Consider the following 12,500-nt stretch of genomic DNA (forward strand, 5'->3'; position numbering starts at 1 on the left):
TCTGCACCTTGTGCAGACGTAAAATTATTAACATTTAACATTGTAATGTTCACTGTGAGGGAAATCCTATCACTAAAACGCATATGCAGGAGTTCCAACGAAGACACGAAAGAGAAAATATTACTATACCGCCCCCCAACACACACTCACACACACACACACACACACACACACACACACACACACACACACACACACACACACACACACACACACACACACACACACACACAGACAGAGGCTACATAGCCTACACAAACGAGCGCGCACCACTATAAACACCGGCTACAACGAGGGGTTGGCAGGAGCAGGTTTATTGTGAATTGTTTTATTGTAGAAGTCTTTAGTGTTTGTTTTAAACTAATAAGACGTTTTCTAAGCATCACCTTTACCTAATAAATGGTTACATTAAGAGGTCAGTTGAAGAGCCGGAACTAGCACCCTCTCCACGTTAAGAACAAATTTTAGATGACAGGTAAGTTCTTTCAGTGGTCATCCACGGCCTACAAATTGAAAACGTTTAATTGTTCATTTTCATATTTGTTAATAAAAGAAAAAAAAAACAAATTTCATATGTGGCATAGAGCAGGCTAGCATAATTTAATTATAGTCTAATTACTGTATATATCTATGCGTTCATTTTATATAAAATATCAAACACTTTACAAATATGGAAAAGGTTCAATTCGCTTAAAAGGACTAGAAATAATATTTACAATTTACACATTCATTTTCAATTTATTGAACTAAAGGGACTGATAAAAGTGAACATCTCAAGTAATCGTTGGGTTTTCGACTGAGGTTCAACATGCCTTTCCAGACACAAAAACAACACTGAAAATACATTACCCAGAAAACCAGGAGAAGTGTGCGTTTGCGCACAGCTCCACTGCGCCCTCTGGTGCCGAAGGAGTGGCTGCGCGCTCAGAAATTCCCTTTCAGAGAAAAGCAGAGATCGGCTCCTCTCGCCGCTCTCGTAGACGGCACAGCGGCAGAGGAGGGAGAGGCAGGGAGGAGTGGCCTCCGTACAGAGGACAGGGGAAGGGGATAATCAATGAAGGTGTCTGCAAAAATTAAACAGACATAGGTGGCCGAGAGCGCTTGAGCACTCTTTCAAGGGGAGAAACGAGGGGGTAGCGCTCTGCAGGGCTGACCCCTCTCGCCGATTCATTCCGACTGTGAGAGAGATCAGGCTAATTCTCTGAAAAGATGGGGAACCGGGGGATGGAGGATCTCATTCCTCTGGTAAATAGACTACAGGACGCCTTCGCTGCAATCGGACAAAATGCCAACCTGGACCTTCCCCAGATCGCTGTGGTCGGCGGTCAAAGTGCTGGAAAAAGCTCAGTATTGGAGAACTTCGTGGGGAAGTAAGTGATTTTGGTTTAAAATGCGAATTATTTATGCGTATATTGTATTATCATACACATTCATACGTGTAAAATACCTCACCGCCACCCCCCCCGCACACACACACTCAGGCATTGAAATTAATGAGATACAGTAACCATAAAATGATATTCATTCAAAGGATGAGAAAGGGTAACAACATTTTTGGGTTGAATTAAAATCACTATTATCCCTCATATTAATCACTGAATAGCTGGGAGGGAATGTAAGCAGAGATTATTTTATAAACACGTTACATAAACACTGCAAAATTACACAATATGAGCTTATATGTTGGAAATGTACATTGAAATGGCAGCAAAGCAGAGCCGTGTCTTCGCTTAACACGTCTTCGCGTAAACCTGGTTAACCCACACGAATATTTTACTGCCTCCGCATCCGAGAGTGATTTTGTACCACCATAACGGGAACACACCATTTCTGCGATTTGCTGCGCATTATTAACAGTCCAGCCGTCTGATTATTTTACGTTAAAGCTACCAAATGGCAGAATTGCATTTCTAGACCGGTGGGTTTTGCAAATAGACGAATATCTCAAACGGTTAAAACGCGTCCGTTCCCCGGTTAGTCTGCCGCTGAATGGCGCTCACCAGCGCATCTCCTTCCTGAATTGTGTGTTTGGTTCGTGAGAATCACAGACATGGATTCAAATTATTTTGCAATTCTCCAGGCGGGTAAAAAAAACCCCAGCTAAGAATATTATTTTCTACAGCATCATCATTAACACTGTGTAATTACATTAAACAGTCTGTACAAAGGATATGATTTGTTACGCTAAATCATATCCGTAATAATGGAAACCACCACTGTCTATAATTTATTCATTAATAGTAGCGAGGACAGTATTACTCCATTCTTAGAAGTTATATAGAGGTTTATTTAAAAAAATCTATATATTTGCACAGGTCGGTGAATGAGCAGATTTGTGCGCGTGGTCTGTTTTTGTCTTTGGTCGCGTTCGTTGCTGCACCCACAGGAGATTCGGGCCCGCGTGTAACATCTGAGACATCTTATTAATGCTATCTGCCATTTGCAGGCTCTTTACATAAAGCAGAGTCCCCTCGGAAGCGAGGGTTTGTTAGGCAACAGCCGGCAATTTCCGAAAAGCGGGAGACAGCGAACAGCTGTAACAAGCGCATCTCGTACCGACAGCGCCTCCCGTTATGTTTTTTTCGCAGATATAACGCTGGTTTGTCTCGTGACCTTGCGAAAGGGGGTGGGTAGAGGGAGAGAGAGAGAGAGAGAGAGAGAGAGAGAGATGTGCCGCTCCAGTAGTTGAATCGTGAGCGCTGCAGTCCGTTGATTGATGGTTCCCCTCACCCCCCCCCCCCCCCCCAAAAAAAAAAATTAAAAAATGCCGTGCGGCTTCAAAATAATGCGCAGCTCGGCCTCCCCTCCATAGCTCTGCGCCTTTTATGCTTTAGAATCTTATAATCAACGCGTCCCGCATGAATATGAGTGAAAACGGCCTGAAACATGACAGTAATCGCGGTGACGTTTGAACTGCCCCGTGCATCCACATCGGATGGGCTGAATGACAGCCTGCTCGCATGTGTGCATGTTTGACAGCCTCTTGAACTGCAGGATCTGGAAGATCTGTAAAGTCTCATTTTTGCGCTGTGTGCATGCGCCCTTGCCTGAGGTTAAGCTTATGTCATCGTCTGTTTTTAGCATTATTCAGCAGCAAGTATCTTGTACTGTTTGTGAGCGTGTGTGCGTGACTGTGTAATTGTGCGTGTTTGTGTGTGCATCCGTGTGTGTACGTGTGACTGCCTGTGTAGGCCTATCCCTGTGTGTGTGTACGTGTATGACTGTGTGTTTTGAATGCTTATCTTTAGTGGAGTGTAAATTGCAGCTCCATTCTCTGCTTGATTCGAGTGCTTTGTGTGCTTTGTGTGAGCTCTGCCCACGCTGGATCTCTGTCGTTGGCTCTCCTGCCAGCTCGCATGTGTGTATTTACACACGTGTCCTCTCTCCACACCCCCCCCCCCCCCCCCCCCCCCCGCTTTTCACCGTCTCAGGGTGTCATCTGCTGGCCTCATGTGCAGAGCAGAGCTCTCCCAATCCCGCCCCTCGCAGCTGGACGCCCTCCTGACCTGGGAGGCTGTGCTGGTTTTAGGAGGGTGTCAGGAACACGGCCGTCCAGCTTCAGGCCGGTCACAGAACGTGACCCTCTGGCCTCAGCTGCTTCTCTCCTTTCAATGGCAATGCCATCACTTACTGTACAGAAAAAATGAAGATGTGACAGTTACCACTGAGTTAAAAAATAAAAATGTCATCAGTCAATCAATCATATTATATTATATTTGTGTTATATTGACATTCTGTCTGGAATCAGTATGTGTGTAATATTTCTGTCTAACTGAAGTTACTCACTCAGTGCACATTACTCAGGATATTCACTCATTTCAATGTGTGACATGTTCTGCACCCTCAGGTGTCTGTGCTAGCAGCTTGCATGCTGCAGTGTGGCAGTGCTCTGCCAGACCGCTGTGATGTTTGTAATGAATGCATTTCACTCAAAGCAAGTATGCTGCAGTGAACATCTCCACTGAAATGATTTCAGCATAAAGCAATATGTCAAAGAACATAAACCCAAAAACAAGTGACATATAGATTTCTTCCTAGCATTTATGTCAGCCCGGCTGAGTACAGATTGTGTTGTTAAAAAAGGGGTGTGTGTGTGTGTGTGTGTGTGTGTGTGTGTGTGTGTGCGTGCGTGTGTGTGTGTGTGTGTGTACGCGTGTATGTGTGGCTGGTAGTGTGTGTGCATCATGCAGGTGTGTTTATGGTGATATGTTGTAGGAATGTTTTATTTTAAAAAGGCTGATATCAACTGGTATAGATATGAGAATTCTGTTCAGATGTGCCTTTCTGCATGTTAGCTCACCTAGCACACCTGTCAGACAGGTAAAAGTGCAGAATTCTCTGCTGTATTATTCAGTGCTCTGTCTGAGCACCTGTGCTGGCAGAGCCCTTTTCCTAGCACATGTCTCCCTTCCAACGCTATCAATTTATCCACAGAGCCTCGGTGCTCACTGGCTACTGCAGGCATTAGGCTAATCTCAAATAATACAGTTGGGACCCTGCAGGGGTTTATTGTGTTGGTTTCCAGAAAAAAGGCTTGATAAGACAAATGATATTGCAGCCAATATCAATAACATATACCAGTGTCTCTTATGCTAATGGTCTGGCTGTTGTTAGCATTGTCTGAATACACCATACTGTTAAGAAACACATGCAATACAACTAGATAACTGTATATGAAGCCAAACCAAGAGTAAATGCATTTCAGTGTTTGTATTTTGCCTTATTGTTCTGCCTGATCCAGCCATCCAATTACCCATGAGCCTTTGCTGTACATTCTGGTAAATTGTAGGCAGATATCTCAGAGAAGGTCTGATTGGCCAGGGAGGCAGATGAAGGCATCAAGGCTATGGTCACTAAAAGCTTCTAGTTGTGAGCTTAATTTTACACTCTGTTGTGCAAAATTAATCACAAAATCCCAGAGCCAGTAGTTTCTACTGCTGAAGTGAGAATGACCTGCCATAGCTGGAGTTAAAAGATTACCTTGGTAACCTGCTCATTTGGCCAAAAGAGGGAAAACTGACTCTAATTGTGCTAATACATGTAGAAATGGTCATTATTATTTATTTTGTTCCTATCCACTCTGACTATCATTGCTATTGTTACTGCCAGCATTATTGCTATAATTAAAAATAATCACATCTACAGTTTTGTAGGGTATGCTGATCAACCACCATTTGTGTAATTTATTATTATTTATAATTATTTGTTGCTTATAGTTTGTCATCAGTTCTGCCTTGGCAACACTGTGTAATGTCATGCCAATAAAATAATTGAAAAGAGGGAGGGGGAGGGGGGAGACAGAGAGAGAGAGAGAGAGAGAGAGAGAGAGGAGAGAATTGAGAGGGAGAGAGAGAGAGGAGGAGGGAGAGAGAAAGGAGTGAATTGAGAGGGAGAGAGAGAGAGGAGGAGGGAGAGAGAAAGGAGTGAATTGAGAGGGAGAGAGAGAGAGGAGGAGGGAGAGAGAAAGGAGTGAATTGAGAGGGAGAGAGAGAGAGGAGGAGGGAGAGAGAAAGGAGTGAATTGAGAGGGAGAGAGAGAGAGGAGGAGGGAGAGAGAAAGGAGTGAATTGAGAGGGAGAGAGAGAGAGGAGGAGGGAGAGAGAAAGGAGTGAATTGAGAGGGAGAGAGGGAGGAGGAGGGAGAGAGAAAGGAGTGAATTGAGAGGGAGAGAGGGAGGAGGGGACAGAAAGAGCTGAGTGCATTGGGCCAGGCAGTTATTGCTCTGGCTGTGTTTGGGTGTTATTACTGTGTTTTTCTGCAGAGGGAGGTATCTCTGCGCAGTGGCTGCACACTCCGTGGTGTGCACGCAGTCATTACAGCATGCTGATGGTGTTTAATGACATGCCGTAGTGAGTCACTGTGTCGTGTGGGTGCTGGGCATTAGAAAAGTGGGGTTCATCCCTGCTGTGTGTCTGCTGAGGCTGCAGGGACCCCCGGTCTGCAGCTTCACTCGCTGTCCCTGTCATCTCACTGTGGCATTTATTCTACACACGTACAGTGTGCAGGCATGGGGGGCTTCTGCAATGGTGAGATAACTCTCTGACACCCCCTTCCTAACCCACACCAAGAGGAGAGATCTCAGGTCCTCTTACTCTCCTTCTCTTCTACATTTTTTCTCTCTCCCTCTCACTCTCTCTCTCCTCACCTCCTTCCCTCTCTTTCCTCATCTCTCTCTCTCTCTCACTCTGTCTCTGTCTCTCTCTCTCACCCTCTCTCTCTCTCTCTCTCTCTCTTTCTCTCTCTCTCTCTCTCTCTCTCTCTCTCTCTCTCTCCCTCTCTCTCTGTCCCTCCCGTCCTCTCTCTTTGTCAGCACTCTGTCACGTGGGTAAGAAAGGGGGATGTGTGGAGGAGGGATGAGTAAGAGAAGTGTGATGCTGATGAGTTTGCTCTGTGGTGTTGCACGCGGGTATCTGCAGGCTGGAGTGTCTCCCTGCAGGAGTGTTACAGGGTGCTGGAGTGTCTCCCTGCAGGAGTGTTACAGGGTGCTGGAGTCTCTCTCTGCAGGAGTGTTACAGGGTGCTGGAGTCTCTCTCTGCAGGAGTGTTACAGGGCGCTGCAGTCTCCCTCTGCAGGAGTGTTACAGGGTGCTGGAGTCTCTCCCTGCAGGAGTGTTACAGGGTGCTGGAGTCTCTCTCTGCAGGAGTGTTACAGGGTGCTGGAGTGTCTCTCTGCAGGAGTGTTACAGGGCGCTGGAGTCTCTCTCTGCAGGAGTGTTACAGGGTGCTGGAGTCTCTCTCTGCAGGAGTGTTACAGGGCGCTGGAGTCTCTCTCTGCAGGAGTGTTACAGGGTGCTGGAGTCTCTCTCTGCAGGAGTGTTACAGGGTGCTGGAGTGTCTCCCTGCAGGAGTGTTACAGGGCGCTGGAGTCTCTCTCTGCAGGAGTGTTACAGGGTGCTGGAGTCTCTCTCTGCAGGAGTGTTACAGGGCGCTGGAGTCTCTCTCTGCAGGAGTGTTACAGGGTGCTGGAGTGTCTCCCTGCAGGCAGGAGTGTTTGTGTGTATGTGTGCGTGTGTGTGTGTGCGTGTGTGTGTGTATGTGTGTGTGTGTATGTGTGTGTGTGTGTGTGTATGTGTGTGTGTGTGTGTGTGTGTATGTGTGTGTGTGTGTGTGTGTGTGTGTGTATGAAGGTGTGTGTGCAGGTGTGCAGGGGTTTGTTTTGCAGGTGTGTATGTGTTTGTGTGTGAAGGTGTGTGTGAGCCGGTGTAACTGCCTGTTACGGCTGCTTTACAGGTCTCAGTAAGGGAGGGTGGGGTCCTGCAGTGACTGCCATCTGTCACAGAGGTGACGTCACTTGTGTTCTTAGAAATCCCTGAAAGACACTCGGGTGGCGGTGCAATGTCCTCCTGGTGTCTTTCTCTGCACCTGTATGCACCAGAGAGGTAGAGACAGCTTTCACTGGCAGGTAGCTGGGTGCCTATTAATCATCTCAGCAGAAATATGTATTTAGGAGGACTGACTTGGTGCTGTAATACTAAGACACATGGAACCATGATACTCAGATATGTAGTTAGATTTTGACTGCGGGCATTCTGGTCTGCTGATGACCTTGGGCAAAAAGAGTGGGCAAAACTCTGCCTTTGTGTGGTTACAAAGCACAGCTGCGCGTTTCCTACAACTTACAGTGGTTTCCACACTCAAACTGTCGATCGGTCACCAGTGGCAGGCAGAACTGTCTTTTCTGCAGTAGTGGATTAGCCTCTGTGACTAGTTGCCTGTCTCTGCACAAACAATAGGGTCATAAACATCATAAAACCCTTGTGGTACCATGGGCGTTCTGAGCTGCACAATGCCACTCTGTCGCCATCGCACCAAGGGCAGTGCACATCTGCGGAGCGTGGCCAGGTGACACGCAGGAGCCGCAGACACTGTCACCCTCTGGCAGGCCAGGGGAGGGCCAGAGACACACACGCTCAACAGGGGCTTTGTGTCCGGGACGCAAGACGCTGCGCTGTGGAGCAGGAGACGCAGAGATAGAAAGCACAGCAGTGACAGCAGAGGAATGCAGCAGCTGCGTGGGGGCAGGGCGGGGGGAACGCGGGCCACTCACCGCGCGGGCCGCTCACCGTGCAGGCCGCTCACCACGCGGGCTGCTCACTGCCGCTCACCGTGCGGGCCGCTCACTGGGCCGCTCACCGCACGGGCCGCTCACTGCACGGGCCGCTCACCGCGCGGGCCGCTCACTGCGCGGGCCGCTCACTGCCGCTCACTGCGCGGGCCGCTCACTGCCGCTCACTGCGCGGGCCGCTCACTGCGCGGGCCGCTCACTGCGCCTCTTGTTGTTACACACTCACTGGCTTTACTGTGCAAAAGACTGGTGTCTTGGAGAAGGCAGGAAGTGTCTGTTTGGCTCTCTGAAACACGGTGTATGAATCCTAACAGGGACTCTTTATTGTGGCAATGTGGGGAGCTCTTGTCAGTGGATCCAGCAGGTCTAGCAGTCTTCCTGTATAGGGAGACCCACTAAGGCTGACACACTTCTGAAATACCACTCTCACACACCAGGCACCAGGCCTGCTCTCCCACAACACACTGTAAAACACATGTGGCATTGTGTACTGCTGGCATCCAATCACACACAGCTCCACTGGAAGGAACCAGGTGAGCATTGTGACATCAGAAGGTTCGGCTGTACTGTTGTGCCGTAACAATGTGACATCACAGTGCCAAGCTGCATTGTTCTGGAGAGGCAGTATGACATCACCAGGCCTTGTGCAAAGCCTGCAAACAATCTACTGAAACCTGAATTAATTCTGAAAATATCCAGCCACATTACATTACACTACATTACGTTGCTTTCATTTCGCAGAAATGACTTACACAGTGCCTCTAATAAAGTGACATGAAAAGTTGCACAAACAGGACACCGCTAACCACACATGAACAAGAAGTATCAGTGCCAAACGTAGAGCTGAGATCACAAATGTGTGCCTATATTGACATGCAAATGCAAAGTAACATGTATAACTAGTGTATGCCATTAGCAGATGTCATCTTACAACTAATTTGTAAGTTGCCTTCATTATGAATATGTGCTAAATAGGCAAATAACTCATCAAAAGGTCTATGATGTCTCTCTGTTAGGCTTGGGGTACCCTCAACATCTGGAGTTAATGTGTGTATGTATACCTGGTCAAGACAGCATGACAGAGTCTCTCCTGTTAACCAATGAACAATCAGCCCCATTCAGTAGTGATGCAAGACTCCTGGTTGGTTGCATGTGGGGGGGGGGCTGGAGCAGGGCTTCCATTGGCCCTGCATTGCATCCTAACCTCTGAGTGACCTCACGGTGAGCACGGTGAAGCTTGCAGCCTCATTATTGACCTTTGTGTTGCAGTGGTCATGACTCAGGTCAATACAAAGCCAATCAAACAGCCACTTTTGAACTAATCTTGTAAATAAACTGTTAATAACATTTTTACCAATTTAGGAGGAGAGGGGACCCTGCTGGAGAGGCACTGCTTGGCTCTGTCTCCCTGCCGTAACGAAGTGCTGGGCATTGTGGGAAAGCTCTCTCTGTCTCCCCTGTGTGGCTGGGCTGTAGCCTGTATGCCTGTGTGGCTGGGCTGTAGCCTGTATGCCTGTGTGGCTGGGCTGTAGCCTGTGTGGCTGGGCTGTAGCCTGTATGCCTGTGTGGCTGGGCTGTAGCCTGTATGCCTGTGTGGCTGGGCTGTAGCCTGTGTGCCTATGTGGCTGGGCTGTAGCCTGTATGCCTGTGTGGCTGGGCTGTAGCCTGTGTGCCTGTGTGGCTGGGCTGTAGCCTGTATGCCTGTGTGGCTGGGCTGTAGTCTGTGCTCTCCTGTGCTGTAGCCTGTGTGCCTGTGTGGCTGGGCTGTAGCCTGTGTGCCTGTGTGGCTGGGCTGTAGCCTGTGTGCCTGTGTCGCTGGGCTGTAGCCTGTGTGGCTGGGCTGTAGCCTGTGTGCCTGTGTGGCTGGGCTGTAGTCTGTGTGGCTGGGCTGTGTGCCTGTGTGGCTGGGCTGTAGCCTGTGTGGCTGGGCTGTAGCCTGTGTGCCTGTGTGGCTGGGCTGTAACCCTGACCTGGGTATAAAGGTCACCTGTGCTAAATGTCAGTGTGCGATGTCGGGGGACCTGCTGTTCGCGTCTCGGGGCAGGGAGCGCACTTACCCAGGATGCACTGCTGCTTCTGCTCTGAAGTCAAAGGAATTGATGTTTGTTTGGTCAGAGAGTTGGATTATTTTGGACTTTTGGGGTGTGCCACTCTGTGGCAGCAGGCAGGTGCAGCCTGTCACTGCAGAGACGCAGGGCCGTGACGCCGCCCTCCCCCCTCATAATAAAACAATGTCAGCTTCATCATAGCAAACACTGGCTTTAATCATCAGCATTTACCCCAGGGGGCCCAGATGTTGCAGAAGGGGTGAAGGACACTTCCCTGTTAAAGGAAGCTCCTCTCCCTGCGTCACGGTCCTGCGTCTCTGCAGTGACAGGCTGAACCTGCCTGCTGCCACAGCCGTACAGCACAGTACAGCACAGCACAGGGGAGCACAGCACAGCACAGGAGAGCACAGCACAGCACAGGGGAGCACAGCACAGGAGAGCACAGCACAGCAAAGCACAGCACAACACAGCACAGGAGAGCACAGCACAGCATAGCACAGGACAGCACAGCACAGTACAGCACAGCACAGCACAGCACAGCACAGCCTTACAGCAAAGCACACAAAGCACAGTACAGCACAGGAGAGCACAGCAAAGCACAGCACAGCACAGCACAGGAGAGCACAGCACAGCACAGCACAGGACAGCACAGGAGAGCACAGCACAGCAAAGCACAGCACAACACAGCACAGCACAGCACAGCACAGTACAGCACAGCACAGCACAGCCTTACAGCACAGCACAGCACAGCACAGCACAGCACAGCACAGCCTTACAGCACAGCACAGCACAGCACAGCACAGCCTTACAGCACAGCACAGCAAAGCCTTACAGCAAAGCACACAAAGCACAGCACAGCACAGGAGAGCACAGCAAAGCACAGCACAGCACAGCACAGGAGAGCACAGCACAGGACAGCACAGGAGAGCACAGCACAGCAAAGCACAGCACAACACAGCACAGCACAGCACAGCACAGTACAGCACAGCACAGCCTTACAGCACAGCACAGCACAGCACAGCCTTACAGCACAGCACAGCACAGCACAGCACAGCCTTACAGCACAGCACAGCACAGCCTTACAGCACAGCACAGCAAAGCACAGTATAACACAGCACAGCTCTGTGAGTAAGCAGCTGTGTACCCCCATGGTCCCCCACTCAGACCCCTGCTCCTGAACACAGAGCCGAGCTTCCTGCAGGCTGCTGGTGCTTGCAGTGTCAGTGTGTGGGATGAGTGGGCCGCAGGCAGCACTGCTTCCGCACTGAGAGAAGAAAGAGGGGAGATGCTGTGAAAGGAGAGAGTGATGAAAAGAAGGGATGAGGCAATGCAGAATGTGTGTGTGTGTGTGTGTGTGTGTGGTGTGTGTGTGTGTGGTGTGTGGTGTGTGTGTGTGGTGTGTGTGTGTGGTGTGTGTGTGGTGTGTGGTGTGTGGTGTGTGGTGTGTGTGTGTGGTGTGTGGTGTGTGTGTGTGTGTGTGTGTGTGTGTGTGTGTGTGTGTGTGTGAGCAGAGTGAATCTCATGCTGCAGTGTCTCCTCTTCCACGCTTACAGCAACAGCACAGCCAAAGAGCACAATTACAATCATCTGTCACACTCCCCCTCACACAAACACAGAGTGCAGTACAGAGTCAAATACACACACAGACACACACACACACACACAGTCAGTTACACACACACACATACGCACATGGGGATGGGATGTGCTCAGATACAGCTAAGTGCATTATGCATGCAGGCACATGGAAGCGCATGCACACATGCACATTGTCATGTGTGCTCAGACCTCCACCTTGTCTGCATGTGTCCCCTGGGGAGAGACAGGAGCAGGACTGCCTCTCTGTCACCAGCCTCATGCGACCATGTGACCCGTTGCCATGGCAGCAGCTGGGCTCTGCTGGTTCAGATGTCACTGTGAGGTGTGGGGACGGCCGCAGCCTGGGCCTCCAATCTGTGACTGAACCCCCATTCTGTGACTGGACCCCCATTCTGTGACTGAACCCCCACTCTGTGACTGAACCCCCACCCTGTACTGAACCCCCATTCTGTGACTGAACCCCCATTCTGTGACTGAACCTCCACTGTGTGACTGAACCTAAACTCTGTACTGACCCCCCATTCTGTGACTGACTGAACCCCGACTCTGTACTGAACCCCAACTCTGTACTGACCCCCCACTCTGTGACTGAACCCCCATTCTGTGACTGACCCCCCACCCTGTACTGAACCCCCACTGTGTGACTGAGCTCCACTCTGTGACTGTATACCCAGTATAAAACTGTCACCCGCTGCTCACCCCTCTCTCTCCCCGAAACCTCACTGAGGGGGAGGAGCTTTAGCTGGTGGTGATGGAGAGATTGGAACATGTTAGCATTCTGCATGCTAGC

The 12,500-nt window shown here is 49.7% G+C and overlaps 1 protein-coding gene across 8 annotated transcripts in view; it reads left to right on the plus strand.

The window, feature by feature from the left end:
- The first annotated feature begins 947 nt into the window (after positions 1-947).
- dnm1b (dynamin 1b) overlaps positions 948-12,500 on the plus strand; it is a 45,257-nt gene continuing 33,704 nt past the window's right edge. For all 8 annotated transcript variants that reach the window (XM_036527889.1, XM_036527890.1, XM_036527891.1 and 5 more), the window contains exon 1: positions 948-1,370. In XM_036527889.1, coding sequence (XP_036383782.1) covers positions 1,210-1,370 — 161 coding nt within the window. In that variant the 5' untranslated portion in view covers positions 948-1,209. The remainder of the gene's footprint in view (positions 1,371-12,500) is intronic.

The sequence above is a fragment of the Megalops cyprinoides genome, chromosome 4 (assembly GCF_013368585.1).
Source record: "Megalops cyprinoides isolate fMegCyp1 chromosome 4, fMegCyp1.pri, whole genome shotgun sequence".
Classification (NCBI taxonomy): Eukaryota; Metazoa; Chordata; class Actinopteri; order Elopiformes; family Megalopidae; genus Megalops; species Megalops cyprinoides.